The 25,948-nt window shown below is 40.6% G+C and overlaps 1 protein-coding gene and 1 long non-coding RNA gene across 2 annotated transcripts; one reads left to right on the top strand and one right to left on the bottom strand.

Annotated features, from left to right (window-relative positions):
- Positions 1–313: 313 nt before the first annotated feature.
- On the bottom strand, positions 314–21,981 carry LOC142028491 (midasin-like; the record flags this gene model as incomplete). Its single annotated transcript, XM_075022321.1, has 13 exons — positions 21,745–21,981; positions 15,743–15,969; positions 14,893–15,117; positions 13,303–13,410; positions 13,031–13,223; positions 10,865–11,077; positions 9,429–9,560; positions 7,827–7,930; positions 5,958–6,072; positions 4,010–4,203; positions 2,889–2,970; positions 2,083–2,178; positions 314–426 (listed from the first exon to the last, which is right to left on the bottom strand). Coding segments are annotated over exons 1-13 (1,901 nt in total), but the record flags the coding sequence as incomplete, so codon positions are not given.
- Positions 21,982–22,547: 566 nt separating this feature from the next.
- On the top strand, positions 22,548–25,655 carry LOC142028492 (uncharacterized). The gene is made up of 3 exons (XR_012649609.1): positions 22,548–22,727; positions 24,395–24,470; positions 25,583–25,655. It is a non-coding gene; the product is annotated as an uncharacterized LOC142028492 (long non-coding RNA).
- The last annotated feature ends 293 nt before the right edge of the window (positions 25,656–25,948 follow it).

The raw sequence follows: 25,948 nt of genomic DNA, 5'->3' as shown, positions 1-25,948 counted from the left end.
ACTACAAAAATCTCTCTTTAAAAAGACAGTTTAATCAAAATCTTATTATAACAGCTGTAGATCCACACTGCTTTCAAGAAACTCTAGTTCAAAATAAGCTGAAAATCTCCATGCTTTGGCTGCCAAAACTGTGATGCAGACAGTCTTAAAGATACCCAAGGTAAAATTCAGATCACAAGAGAAAGAACTCATATTCCTTTCATTAGAGTAAGAATATCCAATTTGCATTTTTTTTTAATTCCTGTGACTTCCAATCTATTCTATTCCACCACAAAAATATTTTGATTTTCATGGAAACTACATGATATTCTACCTTTGTACAGTGAGAGCCTGGGTTTGTTTCTTCATGAGATGCACTCTTCCGACAGAAACTTCTTGTTCCCGTATTAGAATTTCTGGTTTATAGAGTTCACAGAAGAACTCTACCTGTGAAGAAAGCACCAACATTTCCAATACTAATTGCCTACAACATCACACCAAGAACACCCATGCTATGCTACCAGTATCACTTTGCAGCAAGCTAATTTTTCATGGTAATATTTTATATTTTGCAGATTTTACATACTCATCACCTAAAATACTGAAGGACCTTGAAAGTGTTACTGTCCATACAAATGTCATCTTTCAATTTTGTAACTTGGTAATGGGTCTATGCCATTATATTTCTACTTTGTCTACTTCCATGGTAGTTCAACTACATAAACTTCAATCTGGGAACAGTTATCTTAACTAATAAAACCCAAACCACCTCCCTCAAAAAAACCCTTGGTGAACACCTCTGTATAAACAAGGATATTTTGACATTGGCAGAGGATAATACATTCCTGTATTGAAATAATGCAAAGAAAGAAGGACAAACAGAAAAAGTCATAGAAGTTTCAGGGATCCATCTGTCCACCCAGCTGGCAAGTTTCTCCATCTTAAAGTAACAAAGGAGGGAATTTTCTTCACAATCAAACTTCTATAGTCAGAAATACTTGACAAAGCAATGATTTAGTTTAATTCAGCCATTTATATCACACACTATTAATATATAGGCTCTAGAGACATACTTGATTTTGGAATCAATGATTACAGAACAAGTAGTAAGGAAGATTATGTTTCTCTCTGATCTCTTTAAGTGATTAAAGGTCACTGTAACCACCAAAGAAAAAACACATTCTTTACTACTCTGTGCATCTAGCAGTATCATGCACTTAGGCAAGTGTGCTGTTCCAGCTGTGTGATCCCTCTTTTGTATGAGGCAGTCATTTGCAGTCTGCTGTGAAACAGGCTCACTGGAACTTTCAGAGAAAAAAACCACAGCTGAAAATAAAACACGAGAAAACTGCGTATCCCAGGATAGTACAGAAAGGAAAAAAAGTGTTTGGGACAGAGAGATGGGCAAAATTTAAAAGAAAAATAGTAGAACACTGTCCTGGTTTTGGCTGGGATAGAGTTAATTTTCTTCCTAGTAGCTGGTATAGCACTGTGTTTTGGGTTCAGTACGGGAAGAATGTTGATAACACACTGATGTTTTCAGTTGTTGCTGAGTAGTGTTTAGATTAAGTCAAGGATTTTTCAGCTTCTCACACCCAGCCAGCAAGAAGGCTGGAGGGGCACAAGAAGTCAGAAGGGGACACAGCCAGGGCAGCTGACCCAAACTGGCCAACGGGGTATTCCATACCATGTGGTGTCATGCCCAGTATATAAACTGGGGGGAGGGGGGCTGGGAGAGATTGCAGCTCAGGAACTAACTGGGCATCAGTTGGCAAGTGGTAAGCAATTGCATTGTGCATCGCTTGGTTTGTATATTCAAATCCTTTTATTATTATTGTCATTTTACTATTTTTATTATTATCACTATTAATTTTCTTTCTTTCTGTTCTATTAAACTGTTCTTATCCCAACCCATAAGTTTTACTTTTGTTCTCGATTCTCTCCCCCATCCCTCTGGGTGGGGGGGAGTAAGCGAGCAGCTGCATAGTGCTGAGTTGCTGGCTGGGGTTAAACCACAACACACACATTTAAATTAATCACTAGAAAAATTGCAAGTTAAAGAATATTACCAATAAACACCATGTTAATTATAACTCAACATACCTTTTTCTTGGAAATGTTTAGTTTACTTCCAATAACTTTTGCCATTTTCTGTCTGCTCCCTTGGTTGGACAGCATAGCTGTGAAACAGTCTAATGCCTGTCAAGGGGAAAACAAACCAACCTCTTCAATTCAAATTTTGTATGATATGATCTGACAAGCACCATCTTAATTTACATGAGCCTGAATCCAATCTAGACATGGTAAATAAAATCATTTCCCTCTCCACAGATCGAGTCAAACAATGGAGTTCAAAAGGATGTAATAAGAACTTCTAAACTCTGTGGTGTAGTGTGTTTCTACTGAAAGGAAAAAAACTTTTCAATGCCCAGTCACAGAAGCTATTTTTAGATGAATGGACCAAAACAGAGAAGGAAGTAACGTTGTAAGATCTTACGTCTTAAAACCACCTCTGACTGATGCATGCCCAAAAAATTCCAAACCTGGAATGCAAATTGATGCATAGGAAAGTAGGAATGAAGCCTCATATTACAAGAAAAAGAAAAGATCTTAAAACTTTTACTCTCAGTCATATGCAATCCCAGCTCATATCAGTTAAAACTATGTTGCAGCATGCTGTTTGTACAACAGCACTAAGTCTAGATTGGCTTTCAGCACATTACTACAACTTTCCTAGTAGTAAGGAAAGCCTCCAAGAGATGGATCACAAACATTCCAACTACAGTCCAATTGCTTCAGATAAAACTACACGTAAATTCCCATCTCACATTCCCAAATAGAGTATTTCAAGATCTGTGAGACAATGCTAGAATTTGGGTAAGCAATTTCTGGATCAAGTCTTACTGCACCTCCTGAAAAATATTCACTGCTGTGGTTGAAGAATTACTGTCGAAGTTGTAAGCAATCCTGCTGCACCAATTCAGTAAGTCTCTAAAAAGAAAAACAAAAAGATTTTGTACAATCAAGCAAAAACACACAGCACCTTCTTTCATGTTCAGTTTAGGTCATTATGTCCTCTTCTGGCAATTGCACATTTAGTTCTTGTGCAAGTTGTACACGGGAAGACACATATAAATAAGATGTTAATTCTAAAGAGTAGCTGAGTACATAAAGACCAACAGTGTTGCTTTCAGATATGTTGCTTAGAAATAGATAATACATACTCCATTAAACCATAAAGTAATTATGAAATAGAAAAAATGAAAAGCAGCAAGCTTTTCATCCAGAAAGGTATAAAACCCCCCTATTTTTAGAAGATACTGATTCCTTATCAACAACAAAATCTTCCAAAAGGCAACATCTAATTCTAGAAAAACAACAGCTGTTTTAAAATTAGTGGCATTCCTATGCTTCACAAAAATATTGGGTACTATGCACACCTAGTATTTACTAATTCACAAAGCACTAGTTACAGAATTCCACAAGTAGAATTGACATTTGGTATGACAGGAAGAAGTAATTGAACATCAAACTGCATTTCATCATAAAAATTCTGAAATTAACAGATCTGGTTATTTTCAGTCATCTGCAAGTAAGAATGTTCTGAGTGTCCAATATGAAAATATCTAGATAAGTAAATATATACAATTGCTGAAAACATTATCTACTAGCACATTTCAGTTCTTAACTAGAACTGATATTTTGTGTCAAAATGAATTGAGAAGTAAACCACATGGCTTGATGCCGACTGAGTACCACATATGACAAAACCTTCATTTTTTTCTCAAAAAAAAAGAAAGTGCAAATAGGAGGTCCTAAATAATTCAGATTGAGATTTTTTTAAAAGATACATTAATCATTGTTTTAAAATGAAAAATGGATTTTCCCAGTTTTTATGAAATTCCAGTTTAGTTATTCAAACTTTTATTACTATTTTTAAAAAATTAAGAAAAATAACAAAGATACACCCTTTTATCTCTGCAGTTAGCTGACTAAATTTTCTTCTAATAAACGTGTAAGAAAAGACAACCTTAGAGATAGTTCTCGTCCTTCCAGATTTGGTTTCTTATTTTCTGGTCCTGATTCTGATGAATCTTCTGGTGTGTGCCTGGAGCCAGAATCACTGTTTTCTGATGCCTGATACTTGTCTCCTGTAAGGTGAATGTAAATGTCTAGCAAGTGATCAGTTACAAGAGCAAGGTTGGGGTATCTCCTTTGAAGAACCTGAACAAAGAAAGAAAAAACAAAATAAATAAATAATAATAAAAAATCTTTAGCATTGGAAGGAAACCACCAGCCCCCCAAATTTTAATAGGATACACTTCAGTAGATACACAAGCTAGCAAGCTGCACAAAACTGCCTTCTTGAAATCTCTCATCTGAAAAAATAAGTTATTGTGACTTCCATGATATTGATTTTGATGCCAGAAGTGAATTTTGCCAACTCAACTTTACTTCATTTAATATGTTTGCACAAATACCAACAGGAAGAGAAAAAGGTACATCCAACCCTATCTAAACTTAAATCATACAACTTTAAAACTGATAACGAAAGTTCTTACCTCCTGTCCTTTTTATGATTGAATTTTTTTGAGCGTTCAAGTTGCCTATTCACTGTGCTGATAAAGACACATTAAGGGACTAATTTTTCTTCTGTAATTTCCTTTCAGCCCAGTTCTCTCTGTTAAGCTTGCCAACCAAAATTATTGCTTCCCAAAATAAGCTTTTCACAGATATAGGCCAGAAAGACTGGTCCTACCCTGCCAGACTGACTTTTAAGATTAACCAGCAGAACATGAGTCTATTTTCAAGACAAGCACATGTTTTCTACCACTGTCTCTTCTTCTACTACTACAGAATCTTACACAGTGTTTGATTTATATATTTTTATGACTTGAGGTAGAAAGTTACAAAAAAGAACAGAAAGAACGTCATGGTAAGTGACACATTTAGCACCGAAGCTTCCTTTTTTCTTAAGGTTTTGACAGCCAAGCTTTACTTGAATATTGGTCCTTTGTGAAGGTCATCTTTGACATCAGTTCGGCCAGATAGCTTTTTTTAATACTGCAACTGTGAGCTTCCTAGAATTCCTGCCCACTTGGATCTATTTGTAGTAGGAGCAGCTAAAGCACAGAAGCATGTGTATATGCAGCAAACTGTCTGCAGAGGCCTGCCCGTGCATCTACTTGCTTCCCCTCCAACAAAATCTGCAAGTATGAAAGTAAGAGCTGTTCTTGCCCCATTCCTAACAATTAGCTGACAAATGACAAAAATGGAAAAACACACAGATATTTAAGGTCACCCATAACTGTGCTGGCTACTGAACAAGTCCCAAGGAGTGAATGAATCCTACTGAAAAACTATCTTCTTCATTCTAGAAAATTCAGAACTTTCTTCTCAACTCTTCTGCTAGAGACTGTTTGCCCCCTTTTCCCTTAGGTAAGGCTGTTTTAAAATCAGATCCTATTCTGAGCTCTGTATCACAAGGAGAATCTCTAGAGAATTCTATTTTCATTTAAGTCCTGGGCTCCTTTAATTTTTTGAAGCACTATACAAAGCAAACATTCCCTAGAGATGCTAACAAAATATGTCAGTTGAAACAGTTATTTGTAATTGATAACTGACCATTTTTTGATCACAAAGCTTAGGACTCAGGATTAGAGTAAGCTCAATTTTTTTTTTCTTTTTTCTCGGTTTTTAAATCTCTGTGGGCTATAGAATGGCTAATTTGATTCTTAGACCCCTTCAAAACAGAACTGTGTTTGCCAAGACAAGTTCCAGGAATCTTTGTCCAATTCACTTCAAACTTTCCTGACAAGCTGCTCAGTTACTTCAAAATTGGCAGGATAAATCTGAAATAAAGGTGTATTGTGGAACTTGGAGATAAAAATAAGGATCAAATTTATTACTGAAAAACATTTATTACCCTTAATTGAAACAATTATTCTCATGCCACAACAGAGCAACACACACCATACCTCCTTGAGTTCTCCTTTGCTCATGTTATCCAGATGTATTTTGGTCCAATATTTGTCCAGAAGAGCAGCATGGCTGCTTTGCTGCCTGTACCAACCGCCACCACAACTAAATAACCTAAATCAAAACAACATGAAGAAACACAGCATATCATGACTGCTGAAGAATTCAACGTTCTCAGTGCATTCCTGTGCATCAAAGAACATGTTACACACTGCTGGTACAGCATAACGTGCATGCATAGATCACCCACTGTTTGTCACCGGACTGTCACGTACCCTATCTTTGCTTCTCAAATTATCTGTTCTTTTATCACAGTGTTTTTCCCTCTGTAGTGCAAAATCTCTTTAGAGATACTAGCAGAAAGACTATTGACAATAAGTTAAGTCTATCAGAAGCAACATACAGCATCCTTTGTAAAGGGAGGAGCCTGACAGAAGTGGCCTGGGAAATAATCTTCCACAGATCCTAAAGGATCTGTGCTCTGTTGCAGAGATACAGGAAAAGCATCTCCAGTCCCTGTCTCCTCCACAGTCTTTCCTGATTATTTTCCCTCATTCTTCAGGCTCACAGTCCTTTCCATCATATATTTTGTTCCGTTCTTTTTTTTTTTTTTTAATTACTGCACAATAACTATGCAGCCATGTGTTATACCCACTGTGGAAGTAGGCTTGCACATGCAAAGCATTAGATATTGGGTTTGTGGTTTGGTTTTTGTTTTCTGGTGGTTTTTTATTTGGTTTTGGGTTTGGTTGTTTTGTTGTGGGGTTTTTTTGTTGTTTTTTTTTAAAATAATAATCCACAGCTGCAAACTGCAACAGACTTACTGAATCTGCTCTAACTAGCCCAATGGAAATCATAATTTGCTGCTATACAAACTGTTGACCAAGCATACAGAAGAAGAAAATCTTAGAAGATGAGGCAACCAAACGAGAGTTGAATCCAAAAGACTCAATTCCAGAAAAAACAGATCAGATACATTTTCCTGCTTTTGTCTTCCTTCCATAAATTTGTTCTTTTCTTTGATTTGTTACAGGCTTTGAAGTAAACTACAAAACATTTGAAAACAATGTAACAATTCCCCTTCTAGACACCCTAACCTTTAATCTTGATACAATATTATGCCTTAATATACAAGAAGACATTTTGACATCTGATGCATGAGCCATTACTACAGTGAAACTGTCAGGGAGAGTACCTTAAATCTTTTTCTGGTTGGAAAACATTACGAACGTCTATATTGACACAAGACTTTCACAAATCAGATCTTCTTAGAAGAATTCTTCCTTCTATTTCTTTTTTCATGATTCCCAAATAAAATAACTTTTATCTTATTATAGATGCAGGGTTCAGTTAAAATTATTCATGAAACTCTTAAAAAATATATCTTCCAGGGAACACACATATACAACTGCTCAAGGAGGTGGAATAAAAACACAAAACCCAGAAAATTAATCATTCAGTAGTCAGACTACCAACTACCCCAAGATCAGCAAAACTAATAAACATTTTACACAGGTGCTGTTAAAACTAGCAACAAAAGACACCTTGTGAATATCAATCATAAACCTTCACACAGTAATTGCTGAGAGTGGTATTTTGTTTTGGCGAGGCATTGGTTTTGTAAGGTTCCTCCCAGCAAGTTTCATTCCTTCAGCCTTGCTGAAGTGATCTTCCTGTACAAAGACTGGATTCACCCAGGAGTAATATAAGGCTGCTCTAAAGTAAAAAGATTACTGTCACAACTTCTGTGGCTTCTATTGCTTGTTAATTGGAAATTGCTAAAATACTCCTGCCCAAGTACCTTGCACTTCCTGTCTTTGACTTTAAAATACCCATGCTCTTAACCTCATTGAACTTTACAGGCCTACCTCCTGGTTGCAAAAAACTGGAATCCCGACGCTACTTTTAAACAGTCACCACGACCAGGAATCAGCAACTCTCTTTTTTCCAAAAGAGGAATCAGCACAGAGATCTGAAGAAGAGAAGACAATTTATAAAACAATCTTTTTTGTGAAACTCTAACAGACAGCACACCCATCCACACTCATTTCACACTTGAGATGCTAGAGCACTTCCACTGAGCACCACCACATTGTCAGCAACTGCCTTTCCCCCCACAGATTGCACTTCCAAATGATGCTAACAGGAACTGCAGAGTCCCCGGTAATTTTAATCAGCAGTGGAAGTCACGGGTGTAATGTTTACCTATCTTCTTTCTCCTGTACCCAAATTTTATGATAAGAGAATGGAAATAAGTCTTTACACTGCAAGTCCAAATAAAAACTATTTATTTTGAATTGTCAAATGAATTGTTAGACACTTTTGTGTCAGAAGCCTTGTTTTCTTTATCTGCCTGAACAAAGATGACCTTGCATCTCAAAATGTCAAACATCAACATTTTTCAGTGTATATGTGCTACCTCCAGGAGAATTTGGTATCTGTTTAAAGAATCTATCCTTCCATGCAGAAGGACAGCAATAATCATGGAAGGAAAAAAGGGAGGTAGGATCACAATGATCCTTCAGCACAGAGGGACACAAGCATAGAGACTCTGATATGGAGAAAGGAGACGGGATGTCCACAGCGAGGACCTGAAAAAAGGGAGACGAATGCAGGATACTACTCAGGGCATGCTTATAATGAGTGCAATGAGCTGAGTCCACAGAAGCAAATAAGTGCATGACCCTCTGGCAGTGGAAAACTGTCTCGTACATAGAAGCAGTATTTCTTGGCTTTCTTATATATATACTTCAGAAGCCTAGAACCCAATAAACAAGCTGTCAAGTTATTTAGTCACACAAAGGATGCTTCACAGAACAGATATGAAAGAAAAGAACTATTTGCAGAATGTCCAGCAGGCCTATACAGCACAACATCTCTATGACATCATTGTTGCAGAAGACATGCTTTCAGCAGCCATTACTTCAAAAGGGAAGGATGACAGTGTAACTAGTCGTCCTGGAGCTGAAAACAGGAAATCTGTTAAAACCTATAGTGCTTAATGCAACAACACGTTTTTAATATCCAAGCCAGAGGTAAGAAATGTGTAAGAAAAAACACACAAACAAAAACCAAAAAACAAAGCAAAACCCCACACAACAAAATACTAAAAAAAAATCTTATTAACAGCACCACTCTAATACAGCGATGATATTCTCTGATGTTTGGAGCCACATATGTTTTCAAATATGAAAACATGATTTAAAAGACACATAGCTCATTATCAGTGTCAATTCAAATCTTCAGAGTGAAATTTGGCATCAGTGGCAGTGTCATGACTACTCTAAAACAATGACAAAAACTAATGCAGTGTGCCAATATGTGAACGAAGACAGGTTAATTCTTTCTAACCCCTTTTAAAGGGGCAGTAGTTTCAGCACGCTGCCGCAGAACTCATGGTGATTAGACTCCAAAAATTGCTAGTGTTGGCCCTAAGACTAGTGCCTTACAGCGAACATGAACCTACATACCACATCCAGAGGAGCATAATCAATATCCTCCAGAAGTATCCAATGACCTTTGGTAACAGCTTGTGTCAAGGTTCCAGGTTGCCACACAAACTCCCCTGGTACATCGGTACAACGATACATACCAAGCAGTGTCTATGACAGAAACAATCAGTAAATTAGAGACCTGTTCATTACATCCCCTAAAAACTCAGAGTAAAAACTTACAAAGTCGGTATATAAGTAACACTTACTTAGCCTCCACATTACTAAACAATCCCTCTGGTAATCTGTACCCAGCATTACACTTATTTTAATTGGGGGGGGGGGGGACACACGACACACGACTTTCACCCCTCCACGTCTATGATAATCTAACTGAAACATGGTAATTTAAATGAACCAGGTAATTGGAAGTGAATTTACAGAGCTGTGTCACCATAATTAGCAATCAACAGTATAGCATAGAAAACTGCCTAGGGTTGCACTAAACTTTATTTTATATTTTTGAAAAGTCTGTGACTAAGCTAGTAAAAGGAATTGTAAAGCAAGTTATTCAAAGATACAAAACCAGTCAAGTGTTGTTTCTCCATAAAGTTTTAACTTCCATATTTAAGCATTCCTTAAATAATTAAGTTTATGGTTTCACTACTACATATTTTATACCTTGAACTTTATCACTTTTTCTTAACATGGCTGTCTTACTCATGTATATGAAAAGATATTCTTGTGGAGAACAGTTGTGAGATGGTGAAATCAGCTGTTCTATGCAAGTAAAGAAGGTGTTTATGCGTGCTAATAAAAAACTTCAGATAGCACTTCTGGTAGATACTAACCACCACTTTGGAAAACTAAATATAAGTTGATCCAAAAAACATAAATCAATTCAAGGTCAAAAGTTATATATACAAAATGAGAAGAATGTGAAATTATCTTCACCTCTGGTTTTATCTCTACAGGTAGAGCTAGATCACTAATGTAAGTGTGAGTGTCCCCAACTTCACAGGATCTTACTTCATCTCACCTTTACCACAAAATACTGGGATCAGATTAAACTGATATCAGGTCACTTAAACTGAAATAAAAGTGGCCATACAGCCTTCGGCACCAGCTTGAGTCATTTTAGAATCTTTTTTTGTCCAATACAAATAATATTTTTTTTTTAACTTAAAATCAATCAATCAATAGGGCTTTTCCACATAGAAAAACCCTGATAAAACATAATTTGAATGAAACACATACAGCACAATTATGCACAGAATTTAAAACCTACTGAAGCTTAACTGTGATTTTTTTCTTCCATTTATTTATTCTCATCAATAGTAAGACCAATACTATAGAGTTGGGGCTGTGGGGTGTTTGGGTAAAAAGTTAAACATTATCTTATTAGAAAATTAAGTCCATGCTGTAAATGAAAATTATGTCTGATCATCCAACCATAAAACAACTTCATCAGTTACCTTACTATCAGTTTGATCCCCAAGCTGGACTTTCAAAATATGAGGAGGCTTTGCTCTTCCTGTAACAGCTGCTAAATATTCAATTAAAGAAGTTTTGCCACATCCTATTGGTCCTTCTAACAAAACAGGACTCTGATATGCTACAGCAATAGCAAGGTTTTGAAGATTTGTGAAGGCAGATTCAACCAAAACAAAACGGCTGGTGTTCTTTTCCTGTTCAAACATAAAATTTGAGTTACTACACTGAAACTGTTACTTTCTTTACACGTTGTACAACACAGAACAATTAGGAAATTGAGTCTGACAACCAGAAAATTTTGGCCTGTAGATCTGTCAACACATATCAAATGAAAAAAAGAATTCTAAAGCTGTATTTAATGACAGATATTAAAATAGATTTCATCAAAAACCTATTATAGGTGAAACACTTAATAAAGTATATGTACAATTTGTTCCCAAAGGGAGTTCACACTAAATTGTCAGTACAGGCATACTAACTATTCAATCATAACACATGTCAGTCAAATACAACTTGCAATGTAAGTGAAATTAAGTCATCAGAATGGATCCAAATCACAGGACAAATCAAACAGCAGTCAGATTCAGATGATGCAAGTATGAATATTAACTGTTATATTTATTTCTTTCTGCACAGGACAAAGTATAAGATCATTAAACTCAGTGCATGAAAAAAAGAGAGGTAAATTCAATAACATTTTTATTTTACTCAAAAATGCAACGAATGTAGTTTATTGAACGGTAATTAATCAATGCTACAAATACTCTCCAAATACTTTGACTCTCCTACAGTCACTTATATCAGTACAGGGCATAAAAATTAGTGCTTTCCTGCCAAAAGGCAGAGAGAAAAGAAACCAGAGTACATACGGCACAGAAACAAGTGTCTTGTATTTAAGTTTGATCTTCTTTTCAGATATAGTTTCATGTACTTCTCTGGTAACAATGCTAGTTTTAATTTAAGAGTACCTGCTTTCCCTCACAGTTTGCTCCTACCTCTTCATCAGACCTCCCCAGCATAACTGGAACTACACTGTATACCAGATCAGTGAAACACTTGTGGCTATTAAAAAAAATAAAAGCATGCCTTTTTGGGAAGTTCTCTGCTCCCTCATAGACAATGAGTATCCTTGCAGCAATCCAGCTTATAGCATGGCCTAGCTTTAGCACAGCTGCAGCAGCAATGACACTGGCATGGCAGTAAGAATCTCCTTAAACAGCTCTACAGTTTCCCCTCTAGTGAATTTCAAACCACACCCACAATCCTAATAAAAAAACTAGAATACAGCAAATTCAGCTACAGATGTTGGGCGGTGGAGGAAGAATTTGGGATGAAATTCCTCTTTCCTTGCTTCTGCTACTCAAGACATTCTGAACATTGGTAGTCTTCATTCATTTCTTTGTCCTTCATTTGTAGATCGGTGTTGCAAAATTCAACAGAAATACTCAGCTAAGAGCTAAAACTGTACCTAAATGAGAAAACCAGTCAAGAATACTGGCTGCAGCTACAAAGAACCTGAACAGTTCAAGATGAACAGCATCTCAAGAGAAAAAAAGGTTAAATACTGTTTGCAAAAACATTTATGCCTTTGATGGACTTCCTAAAACTACAAGGCGCTACATTCTGCATTACACTTCACTCAATTGGAGAAAGTAAGCTCTTGCTCACTTCTTTTCCCCTTTTTATGCCTTCCAGAAGAGTAAGTAGCAGCCTTGTTTCATTTAAGAGAAAAACTAAGAATATGTTTGGAGAAAGGCTGTTTATAAGATATCTGTATAGCACAAAAAACTACTTAATGCAGGTAGCAACCGTGCCAGATCCTGACTTTACTCAGCTATTGAATATCACTCTAACTTGGACTGGAGATACTATGTAAGGCTGAATATTCTTTTGTAGTATGTTCGTAAGAACCGCTACATGAGGATAAAATGAACAGCACTATTACACCTTCATTGCTTCATTCCACTGCAGAGCTTCTTTGCAGTGTCTATATTATGCAAGACAAGCTTACAGCACACATCAAGAAAGCTAAAGAAGTACACACTACCCGTAGTATCTCAATACTATTTAAGCAGGAAATAAAGTCAGTTCACTGCATTTAGGGATTCTTTAAAAAAAATGTACAGACTTAACCCTGGGTCACATACCTGCTCTTCAGAAACAAGCTGTAGTCTAGGCAGGACAATACCACATACAGCTACTACATTTGCAGAGAGGTCGCCCAATACAATATGTCCTTGTGTATATTGCAGTTCTTTCTCCTTTTGCCAAAATGAGGAGTCTGGATTGGCCAAAACAAGGGCTTGTTCCACATTCTGCAGCCGAGATTCTTCTAGTAGCCTGTGAAATCCATGTTTATTAACTCAACTGAAAGCCATCAACAAAAACAAATAGTGTTCAAGATTCTAAAAGTTCTTACTTTAGTCTGAAATGTATCAGCTCTTCAGGATTGAATATCTTCTTCAGGAAAGATAATTTATGCTCATCATTCATGCATGTAACCAGAGCAAGACAGTTTGAAGTATACCTAAAAATTATATTTAGAAAAAAACATGTCAAAACATAGTCTTAAGAAATTTAGCTTGACAACTGTCAACTGCAAACCAAAATACCAAGTTTGGAAAAACATGCAAAAAACTTTCTTCATAGAAATTATTTTACTGCTATGCTTAACATTCTTTAAGATTAGAGAAATATCTCAGAACTGACACAAGCAATTCTATCATGGCATACTTTATCATTTATGCACCAACTAGCTAACCTTTCTCTGAATGACCAGCAGAAATACAGTAAAGGAGAGCACTTTCCCAAATAAATGAAGGTTAACATATTAGAGAAATCAGGTTTTCTTTGCCTGATTTTTTTCTTCTCCTCCTACAACTCCTTTTCAAATTGTCTTCTATTTCATGGTATTTCTAAAATAACCCTAACATAATGAACTCAGGACTCAGTGCCAAAAGAAGCCAACAACTCCCAAGTCTTGACTTCATTACTACATAAAGTTGTCTCGCAACTATAGGACATTTAATACAAATCATAAAACACTTTCCATTTATTATACCACTGTTTTTACCTTCCAAGAACAAAGCTTTCAATGAGCTTTGCGGGGGGGGGGGGGGAAGAGTTGCCAGAAGAATATTGGTTCGGGACAAAATTTAAAAGTCAGCTCATTCACTTAAGATTGTTAGCTGAACACCAGGTAAACCAATTCCAGTCAACAAATTAGAAATTCCTATTTCTTTTTCTAAGACTATCTAACCGTATGTCATTTTGAAGAGCATCATAAATGGCGATAGATTTGACAACACTGTTATTCCTGCCCTTCCTAAATTATACACCTTATTTTGAAATTACATGTTACTAACATAATTCTGAGTTTATGTTTAAAATAAAAAAAAAAAGAAGACTATTAAAGACCTTTTCTTAAATAAATATGTGACTAGGTTGAAGCCCTGCAAACAGACACCTAACATAAAACATTTGACCAAAATCACATGCAAAGTCTGCAACAAGGCCAATTAGGAAGCGTAGCTTAAATAAGCCAAGCTTTACAGTGACTGAGATGTCTATATACAAGCAATAGAAAACAACCCAACTAGTTCACAGTCTGTCAATGCAGAACAGTAAAATATATCATTGTAATGTAAGTTGGAGTGAGAGTAGATTCATCTCTATTCTTTTCCAGGAAAACATGCTGGAATTCATGCAATACACCAACAGGCTTACAGTAGAAGTGAAGTGATAAATTTTACCATCTCCCATGAATCCAGCTTGGGTAAACTGAAGTTATTTGAAAAGATTCTCCAGACCATAGCTCTAAGCACAACTAAGAGCTAACCTCAGTTTCACTTGCAATAGATCGCTACAGCTTTCAAAAGATCAGGTACAGGTACAGATTTTTCTGGTATTATTTGAAGATTCTTTTCTACTTGCATGTGAAGGTTGTTAAATACAATTCAAGATACAGATACATCTTTTCAATGGAGAAGATCCAGGGGGTTTAACTTACCAACGGACTAAAGTGTCATGACTCCTTAGGAGCGGAATACACACACTCCAGTCCCATAATTCCCGGAAAACTGATTGCTCCTTTTGTAAAAATCTGTAGGCTGCCTCCATGAGGTCCCGTAACTTCATTCGTCTGCGCCCGTATCGGACTGTGTTTGAATCCGAGCTCTCCAGGAAAAGCCTCTGGAAAACTGGTGATGTATTCTTAAAATATCTTAAAGCAAATCTTTAGAAAAGAGAGAGAGAGAGAAAGAGATGGAACACAGACATCTAAGCCAGAGGAAAGGAAAATAGCCAATAACAAAAACATCAGGACAGAGGTCCTGAGACAATAATTGACAGTACACTGACAACTAAGGCCTGTATTTAACTTTGTCCACATTTGGGAAAGACAACCACTTCAGCAATCAGTTGACAACAGATACTTTACCTTATTAGAAATCACTACTTAATTATCAAGAGGAAACAGTACTGCCTTTGGTAAAAATCTCTTCGATTGCTCTTGTTTACTGGAAAAGTAATACTGATTCCTACTTACATAACTTTGTATTCTCCTGGCCTACAGGTCTAATCTTAAATGCAGAGATTTTGGTTGTGAGCAATTTTTGTGCCAGCTGTTTTGCTTTTCTTTTGATCATTAAGATGAAAATTATGTTAGATCCTACAACACAATTTAATTTAAATAAGCTGTGTTTAAGACTCATGTTTTCTAAATCATTCTTTCAATTTAAACCACATTTGTTATTGTGGGAGACCATCCAAATTGTAATACCACCTCTCATCACCAGTGAACACTGACGAGCATATACTCCCTAAGTTCAAACATTGCATAGAGACATTAAATTACTCACGGCAAAACATCAGGGTGGTCAGTAACCAGCTTGCTCATTGCTACACACAGCCTTTCATGCCGATCATGGTTGATTTGGCCACCAGTTTTAATGGCTTCTGCATTTCTTTCCAACAAATCCAACAAGATTGGCCGAACTTGACGGCCAATCAATAGAGTACATTCTTTATCTAGTAATAACTGCGCTAAAGTATCGAGGATGCATTGCCGATCCTGCTGAGTCCAAATCTAGAGGAATGGAAAGTAAGAACAGGTTAAATGGGAAATGATTTGGACTTTTAATTTCAGAACTATTCATGCAGGATTCACAGTGAATTTTACAGGAACAAATCTTTCAAAAAACAGAAGGGAGTCCAAAATTCCCAATAGAAGTATTTACTTGATGTATCTCTCCATATTTAAAAAAACCTGTGAAACAGAGAGAGACATGCAGAATGACACACCAAGTAGGAGTTAAAAAAAAAGTCTCAAAATCCTGAATTATATTTTACAGCTGAAAGGTAAAGCAAATATTTTTTAAAGAAAAAATTGGAAAAAAGTTGTAACAACTAATATATATTTGTTAATAGAATTCCCAGTGATCTCAACAGCTTGGTCTCATGAAAGCCACAAAACATTTAAGCATTCAAGTTCCTAAAAAAAGTTTGAGCTGCATTGTGTTCACCATCTCTTTTCAAAAAAGAAGCATTCAATCAATCATGATCACAGCCTTATTTCCATATTTCTGATAGCAATTATAGTGACCAATGCTCTTGACAAGAAGCAGCATGTATCTGCAGTTTTGAAGTTGAGATTCTTTTTTTACCCCTTACTTTTATACAAAAATGGTCCTTTAGTGCAAAACAAAATATTAGGCTTCAGAATAGATGGAAAGCATATTCACATATGCTAGGAAAAAAATTAAAAAAAACAGCCCACAAAAAACCACACACACACACCCTCCCCCCCCCCCGGCAACCTTCCTAACTTTGTTACTGAAGAACAGCAACACATTTTTTTTGTGTCTTATGCTTAAATTTCTCTAGTCTTTGAGCTCATGTTATTATCCAAGCATCTCTCCACTTCCGTGATGTTTAGCATGTAACGCAGCGCAAATAATTTTGATTTGTGAAAAATCAGGATTATGAATTTGCACTGTAGCGGTTTTGCTCTTAACTCTGATGCTCTACTCTCCCCTCCCTTGCCAAGTGAACTCTTACCCTATCAAGTCGATTTTCTCTTTCTTGGCAAACAGTCATAAATACTGCTACGCAAGGCAGCTTTCCAAACAAAACAAGCACTTATTAAACTGCTACAGAAATATTCTATGATTCAGGTAGTCTTTTGTTTTCGCAACATGTGCAGCCAATTTCTGCTTCTCCTAGACTTTTGTTACTCAGGTAAAACCTGCTCCTGGGCCTGCAGATGGAACGGTTTCATTGTCACAAGATAAATAGACTGCAGAGGTCCTACACATTGCCTTTGAAAGGGCAACCTCCTAAGGTTATTACCACTGTCGACATCCTTCTAGAATACCTGCACACTTGTTTATGTTCCTTGGGTCTCCTGAATTTGATAAGGCATTTGTTCCCTAACAGCATATAGGAAATCAGGGAAACTGCAGTATATACACTACAAACATCAAAACCATCACATTAATTGCAAGCAGCTTCTTACATGATTTGTGTTTATTTTTACGAAACATAAGTTTATCTTCCTCTCATCTATCAGAGCAGCATCAAAAAAATTAAAAAATGGAGCTGCAGGTCTGCACTCAGCACAGTGCAAGACACTGTTCATTACAGGGGATCAGATTCTGAGTGGCAAAATGATTGACAAGCTGTTCAAAGGTAGCATGGCTCAAAAGAACTGGAGACAAACTCCACTGTAAAAAAAAATAAAAAGTACCTTCAGTTTCCAAATCAGTTACATCTTTGGCTACCCAAACAAGGCACAACAGGGTGCTTGATTTATTAACCAGAGCTTTCAATATCAAATAAACAGTTAACAATAACAGTAAATGAATAATGTGATTCAGTATAAGTTCTGTGGTTCCATGACTACTGTACAACAAATCCATTCCGTTAGCAATTCTGTGAGAGTAAGCAGTTTTTTAATCATTGTGTGTAGTACCCTTAGGACATATAAAACTGTTCAAAAATCACAGTGGCAACATAGTCATTCTACAAAGAGACTGTCTGACTTCAGAGCCTTTCAGAGCCTAAATTAAAATTTTAATGGAAAAGAAGATGACCATCAGAGGAGTTTTTTTAACTAAAGGTGGCTTTGTGAAATACCCAACTTTCTGAATCAGTAGCAAAGGACAGCTGACCTGAAAGTGTTTAATTCTTAGTGTTCAAATCTGGGATAGTAAATCTGCAGCCACGGTTCCAAACAGCTGCTTTAAGAAAGTGTCACAAAAGACTGTCCCTCCAAATATAGAATATATACACACATTATGTATTATTAACAAAAGAAACATTAAACAGAAGCACAGCTAGGAGTGAGACCTGGAGTCAAACACAATCCCAGTTGCTCCTCTAGCAGCGTGTTGCACACCTCCTTCCCAAGCTGCACAGTACATTTACTCAGTGCTCACAAGGTACAGAAATCTTTATTAAGAACCAGCTTAATCCAAAACTCAAGATTACTAAGAGAAAGGATCACAGCAAGGAACAATCTGGGCCCACGTGAAAGCCACACTTCCGATCACAGCTCACAGGTGTTTCCACAGAACATTACACCGTACATAGATTTAAAAATGAGATACTTCTAAAGAGTGGGAGGGCATAAGGGCCGTGAGTGGGAAATCCTTCTTCTCCTCCAACACAGGAACACATACATGTTCTCGGCTCCCTTTCCTCACAAAACAGCTCTACCATTGTATGACTGTGCAGCAATCAATTTGGCAAGATGATCCAAATTAATCAATCCTTCTGCCAAAGTCTTCCACTGGGTGAGAAAGTTGAACGGATTTTCCACATCAGCACACTCACTAGGTTCAGGATAAGAGAAGCAACAGAAAGGTGTGGCTTGGCCTTGGGAATAGGCAAAAAGAAAACAAGAGCAGGACCACTTTTTTTGGCAGCCATCCAGTTCAGTAAGATAAAGTGAAACACGAGCCTGCACTCTTCTTATAACCCACATAAGCCAAGAAAAAAATTTAAAAAGGCAAGGGGATATACAGTCTCACAAGGAGATTAAGATAGCTTCAACTACCTGCAGAACAAGCTAGCGCTTCCTACTCCTCCTCCAGCATATCGATAGAGTTGGACAGACTGCTCCCTTCAAGGACAACGAGAATGTTCTCTCTGACTTTGTATCAGTGTATTTATTAACATACTGCCTCCCCAAAATCACAGCTCTTCAAAAACCAGAAGCAGAAGGAGATGAGAGTACACTCCAGGATGGAAGCAAAAGTGCAACATACCTTCCCTTATTTATAATACTACATGATGTAAAGCCTAATTGATCTTTCAAATAAAAAGCTTACGTTGTATTTTAGGAAAAAAAACGGTCTGCCTTAGTTGCCAGAATGTCAGGACATTTTTCTGACAGCCAATGAGTAGCTGAGTGAATTTGGGACAGCTGGGTCACCTCTTTTTTCCCTACATTTATTTAAAAAAAAAAAAAAAAAAAGAATAAAGACACTTCTCAACATCAAATGCTAAGACTGAAGGTCTATAAATAAGAGCTTGGAGTTATTATTAAAACAATTTTCACTGTTACATAGAAAAATGAAAGGCAAAATGAAGGATGCCAAGCTAAAACATCAACAGAATAGAACAGGAGACCCAGAATGGCGTGCTCGAGATCTCCAGTTCACTTAAGATGGTTCCATAGACTAAATAGAGGAAATATCCAAAAGGGTCAGGTTTTTTGATTTCTATCTTTCCATATATGCACACTGGCAGATGCGAAGGGCAGAAATGAATAAGGATATTTTTGCACTAAAGTTCCATTCCTACTAGCATTCTAACCTTCACATTAATTAACTTCCCTACTGAAATTACACCATCACAGGGAGCCAAAATACATGCATTTGCACAAAATCTGCATTTGGAATTCTACGCAGGAAGATGTTCCGATTCAGACAGGCCTTTGGTAACACACAGAACCAAAAGCACATTCCAGCAGTCTGTGGAGCCCTACTGCTTATACAGTTTGCTTAAATTATCAAAAAAAATAGAAAGGCAGGAAACAAAGACTGTTTTAGAGAGCTCTTCATCCCATCTTCCTCATTAAGAACACAGAAATTTCCCGTACCTTTGTAGAGTTAATGGTATACAAATCTTCTACAGAAAAGCTTCTATTTCTATTACATACTGAAGCACCAGGGAACAAGATCTTCCATCACCACATAAATGGTGCCTTACTATGAATCTCAAAAGACTGTTCCTTACTTAGCAGTTGTGGGCAAGTTCCATTCCATTAAGGAATACTGAAGAAATAAGTCATCAGAAAGACATAGTGAAGCTGCAGAGCAAAGAGAGCTCTAGAGTTCCAGAATGCATGCTTCCTAAGTTACATACAAAGCAAGTGGCAGGAATCAGGTATGATGACTGAAGCCAATGGCTGTCAAGTGGCAAGATAAGCCTAACATGCTCCTAGATCTGTAGCTTCCAAGTCTGGAAACAGCAATTCAGTTTTCAAAAGAATGTGTCGTTGTTCATTAATGTGCTGTTACAGACAATCTGTATATAATCACTGTTTAATAATTTCCACCTAGCAACATTTTTAAACCTGAAGCATATCTCAAGACAGTCTCTGGAAGGGAAAGGGCACTGTCTCTTTCCCAGTCTCAGATCTTGGTGACTCACTTCTGGTTCACCGCTCCATCTGTCTGCTACATCACATATCTGCATTATCCCCATCTCCATTTCTCAGCTGTTTCTTTCTCTTGAACAGCAGCTCTTTGTCACTGCTTCCCACCAATTAGCATCAACTCTCCAATGTAGAAATATATATATTCATGTCAATTTAACTTTGATCCTATGATTTGTAGTGACAGAAGAAAAAGCCATCTGCCTACCAACAGAGAACTTTGACTACCAGTACGAAAGCCTTCCCCAACCACAACTAAGAGACAGTAATTCAAACTGAAAGCCAATATTCTGAAAAAACTATGATGACAACTTCAAACAACTGGGACACTTCCGAGACACTCAAACAGAAATACAGATCTTGAGCCCCAAAGTGTGTACACAACTTAGGGGCTTCAAAAGCTCTATCACGAAAAGTATTAATACTGTAACATCTGATGTGTCGATACCCTGTTATTACATGTCTTCAAGTATTTCAGAGACAGAAATGAGCTAGGCCTCAACTCTCCTAGGAGGCAGGTGTGCTTTTCACAGTTAAGGCAGCCAAAGCACAAAACCAGTGAAAATAGGAACATGTTTGCAGCATGGCTGTGATTAAAAAAGGAAGCAAACCCTAGAAAATCCAGTCCTCTGTCTTTCTACCCCACATGCTGTTTTAAGGCAATTAAAGACGACGTGCAAAAAGCGTCAGGGTAACACGCTAAGGGACTAGACAGTCTCAGTGCTCGCTAACAGCATGCCATCTCTGGCGATCATGCCTTCGCAGAGTCACCTTAAGGGACGTGGAAGACACCGAGGATTTTAACTGCGGGGCAAAACGCCTCCTCAGGCAGCGCAATAGGGGGGTACCGGGGGAGAGGAGAGGAGAGGACCTACCTCGCAGAACTCTGAAAGGAGCGGGGAGGGGAAGAAACCGCACCAAGCGCACACACACACACACACACAGAGCAGCTCTCTCACACACACACACACGCACGGAGAGCGGCTCCGCCGGCCGCCCGAGGACGAGGGGGCGGGAGGGGTCGCCAGGCGGCGCGGGCAGCAGACAAAGCTGCCGGGAGGAGATGGCGGCACGGGGCGGGCGGTAGGGAGGCAGCGCCGCGCGTCCCCTTCCCTCCCCGGCGGACCCTGCGAGACCCGCCCGGACGGAGGAAGTGCGGGCGCCCGGGGGCTGCCGCCGAACCCCGCGCCGCCCGCTCACCTGCTTCGCCAGGAACCTGCTCAGCTCCGCGCTGCTCTTCTCGTTCCTGCGCGCCACCAGCTGCAGCGGCTCCGCCAGGCGGAACCGCAGGTCGGCCATCCTCCGCCGCCGGGCCGCGGCTGAGGGGAGGGAGCGGCGGGAGCGGGGAAGGGGCCGCGCGCCCGACCGCCGGCAGCACGGACCGCGCGGCACGTGGGGCGCGAGGCGGACGCGCAGCTCCGCACCAGCTTCCGCTTCGCCGACGCCGTCACCCGCCCGCGACGTCGCAGGCGAAGGGAAGCGCCGCCTCTCCCGTGGCGGCGCCCGGGCGAAACTACAGCTCCCAGCATGCACCGCTCCGCGCGGCGCACGGCCGCCGGGACAAGCGGGCGCCTTGCTGCACGCCGGGAGGTGTAGTCTCCCGGAGCCGCCCCCGCCGCGGAGCGCTCTCCCCGCCTCGGGCGGTTGCGGGGCGCCGTCCGGCAGCGGCGCGAAGTCTCTCTGCCGCTTCCTCAGGGTGCTGGAAGCTCCCCGCGCCCCGCTGCCTCCTCGTCCTGCCTCTTCCCTGCTTCCCGGAGCGTTAACGGCCGTTGCTGCTGCAGGACTTGCCTCCAGCGGGCCTGCTCGAGGGCCGCAAGCCACGGTGCTCGCCCTCAAGCCCTTCGAATCTAGGTCACGGCAGCAGTCCGGGAGTCCTGACCGAGGATGAGGGCGGGCGGTGACTAACCCAAACAGGTGGTTCAGGCTCGGGAGGAAGGCGGCCGGCATTACGTTAGGGTTTCCGCGTCACCCTCCCCAACTCCCCTGGCCGGCCGCAGCCAGCCGGCGAAGCCCGAGCGCGGATCTAAAGCACGAACGATGCTTCCAGAAGGGTCTGAGAGCAGGCTCGCTGAGGGCGGGAGCCGGACTTGAACCTCGGGCTTCCCGGGAGAGCCGTCGGAGCTGCCTCACGGCCACCCCACCGCAGCAGCGGGGCACGGCCCTCCGCACCCAACTCGCACCAGGTGAGCGAACGGGTCACTCCTGCGGCTGTGCCCTTCAGCACAGTCCACACCCCGTCCCCCCCGCCACAGCCTTTACGGGAGGCCGCGGCACGGGCCTCCTTTGCAGGGGGGGGGGGACGAAATCCTGCCCGGCCCGGCCTCCGTGGGGCAGCGCGACTTCCCGCGCTCGGGGCCGGGCGCCTGAGGCGGAAGAAAGGGGCCGGGCTGAGCCTGGGGCGCGCGGCCGGGGAGGGGCGGGGCGATGGCGAGGGGGCGGGGCGCGGCCGCCTCACGCTCCTCGCTTTGGCGCCAACTGCTTCGGGCCGGGGGGCGGGTTTTGGTGACGTCGCGGCCGGGGACGCGCCGTGCGTCTGCGGCCGTTGGCTGCCGCGCCCGGGAGCCCCGCCTCCTCGGCGCCCGGCCTGCGGGGCAGTGGCGGCGGCGACGATCTGCGGGGTGTCGCGGGCCGGGGGCGGCGGACCGCGGCGCGGCGGCTGACCGGTGAGTGAGGGCCGGGGGCCGTGTCGGCCTGCCGAGCGGAGCCTTCCTCCTCCCTCCCCTTCCGTCCCTTCTCCTCCTCCTCCGCCGGCCCGGCGGGGGGCTCGGCGGCGCCTCGCCCCGCGCGGGTGCCGCGCCCCTCCCCCAGCAGCCCTGCGCGGATCCCGCCGCCCGGTTCGGCCCGGCTTGGCCCACCCCGGGTTCTCCCGCCGCCCTGCCGGCCCTTCCCCGCGGGCGCAGCCCTCCCGCCCCGGTCCGCCGGCGGCTGGGCGCGGGGTGCCAACCGGGCGGCGGCGGCTGGGGTGCCGCTCCCGGGCCGCGGTCGGCGGCTGTCCCGCCCTGACCCCCGGGAGGTCCCGGGCGCTTCCGCCGTGACAGGAATTGGGGTGGGCGGGAGCCCCTTCCCGCCCGTGCAGGGAGGGTGAGGCCTGGGGAGTGGGGTAGGGCCGCTGGCTCCGGACTGGCAGGCTCCTGCTCGGCACTAGTCAGTGCCGCCGCTTGACCCGGCAGCCGAGCTTTTTCTTTTTTTCCCCGAGCTCTTCTTTTCGACGCAGCGGGTGCCTCGGTGTTGCAGGCTGCTGCTCTCGCCTCGGAGGTGTTCGTGTCTCAGTGCCACAAGCGCGTGTGCTCGTAAAGTCGTTCTGCGATAGCTGTCGTGGCGGATACTGTGCGTCCTGTGGCCGAGCATCGTCCGAGCATCGCTCTGCGCCTTGGCAGGCAACCTGTTTCTTGGCTGCTGCCGCTCGTTATTGGTTTGGTTGGTGGTGTCAGACGGGGGAAACTTGCTCTTAAATGGTCAGCAGAGAAGAACTGAGAATTATCAAATCAGAGTATTTTAACTGCTTACGATATACATTCAGATAAGCTGTTCATAGAATGCAGTGCTTGTTTTCATACCGAAATTTCTTTTTAGGAACTTTATTCGATGCATACGAATAAAAGATACAGCTGAAGGTCTTCTTCAGAATGCTTATTTACAGGACAGATAATTTCTTACTTTTCTTGATAGAGCTCTACATTTGTTATCTTGATGTAAGAGTTTTCTCATTCTAGTGTTGGATTTTTGTTGAAGAGAAGGGGCCACAGGTAGCTCAGGTGTAATTGGCTTATTTCAAGATGCTTCTGTCTTATGATGTTGTTCTAAAATTTTCAATTAACCTGTTGTCTTTCCTCTGACATTTTACTCATAGATGGGGAAGCCATAGGGAGTTTGTATCATGGCAGCAGAGGAGGATGGACTGGGACTGTTTGATATCCGCTACGGTGGTAAGATGTGTTAGATTACTTTCTGTTTTGCAGGGAAATAACGTAGTCTTATCAAAATAAATAGGTCCAAAAATAACTTAGAAAACAAAATGGAAACAATTTAAGTTGGGACAAACACTGATGAGCTTCAACTGTAATTAAATGGTCCTGGCACAGTATCATTGTAAGCCGTATCCTATTAGTAAGTTTGGATTTTAAACCATAACTGTGTACTTTGGATTTCTAGTGTGTTTTGAGGGAGAGACCAGTTCCAGGCATCCCCCTGTGTTTTACGGTGTATAGTTTAACCTTCACTGTATCTTAATGAAGAGTGTATTTGGATGGTTAGGAGAATTGTTCCTTTGTTTGCTATTTGTAAGAGCAAATGCACTATCATCTGGTATAGTACCAGCAATCAAGGTACTCTAACATTATTTCCAGCTCCACAGTTGATTGATCTGATGCATATTTGTGAGATTCCCAGCCTCAGAAGGAGTGTGGATATTGATACTTTTCTTTATAGTAATAATATTTGTTGCCAGACTGGAGAGATTCACATAGAGGAGACAAGAGCAGTGAGGCATTGGAAAAAGACATGAAGAGAGACTGAGGAAATTTAGATTCAAATACTTTTACAGAACCAGTTAGTGTGTGAATGGATGGTAATACTAAAGCAAATTTTTTGAATTGTGATACAGACTGTTACAATACTTTCTGTTTAGTGAGAAATGTTTCTTTTAACAGTAGTGGCTTTATCATACTAATTCTTTTATTTTTGTTTCTGAGTTGTATAACTTTTGTATTCAGTGTATTCTAGAAAACAGTTTCAAATTCAGATCAAGTTGACTTAGTTTATAATTTTAAAATTTATTTGTACTTAAAGCCATATCATTTGCTTCATGCACAGTTGTTATAGTATTTGGGTATTGATCTTACAAGACTCTCTGCTTACTGGTGAAATAAAGATCTTTTCTCCACAGTAGCAGTAGCTGGCTGAGTAAAATTCTGTGCTACTACTTCTACTACTCTCCACTGGTCTAGGATCACAGCTACACTCACTTTATGGGAAAGTTATAGGTTGGAGCTTACTAAATGTTTACTTTGGCTCTTTTTTTTTTTTTTTTTTTCATTAGTTGAAGCTTCCCCTTTCAAGGAAGGTGATGAGAGCTCGGTGGATATTTACGATGGCTTGGACAATGGTTTGACAGTCCCTGGTAGGTTGATTGTATCTTGCTGCTTGGCATTATAGAGTCTCTGTGCTTCTTACGTTGGTTTCAAGTAAAACAACAGTTAGCTGTTAAGTTTACATGTAGCTGGTGAGCTGCTTGTTTAAATTCAAAACATATATGTTACACTGTATAAATACAGCAGAGAATTCTTAAATCCATTAGCTGAATGATTATAAGATAGTTTTCATGTGATACTGGCTATTTTAAGAGACTTTGTAATATAAAGGGGAGCAGAGAAACCTTAGCTATTCTATCTGTGCCTTGATACAG

Source organism: Buteo buteo, unplaced genomic scaffold, assembly GCF_964188355.1.
Source record: "Buteo buteo unplaced genomic scaffold, bButBut1.hap1.1 HAP1_SCAFFOLD_481, whole genome shotgun sequence".
Classification (NCBI taxonomy): Eukaryota; Metazoa; Chordata; class Aves; order Accipitriformes; family Accipitridae; genus Buteo; species Buteo buteo.
This window is presented reverse-complemented; position numbering and strand designations above follow the sequence as displayed.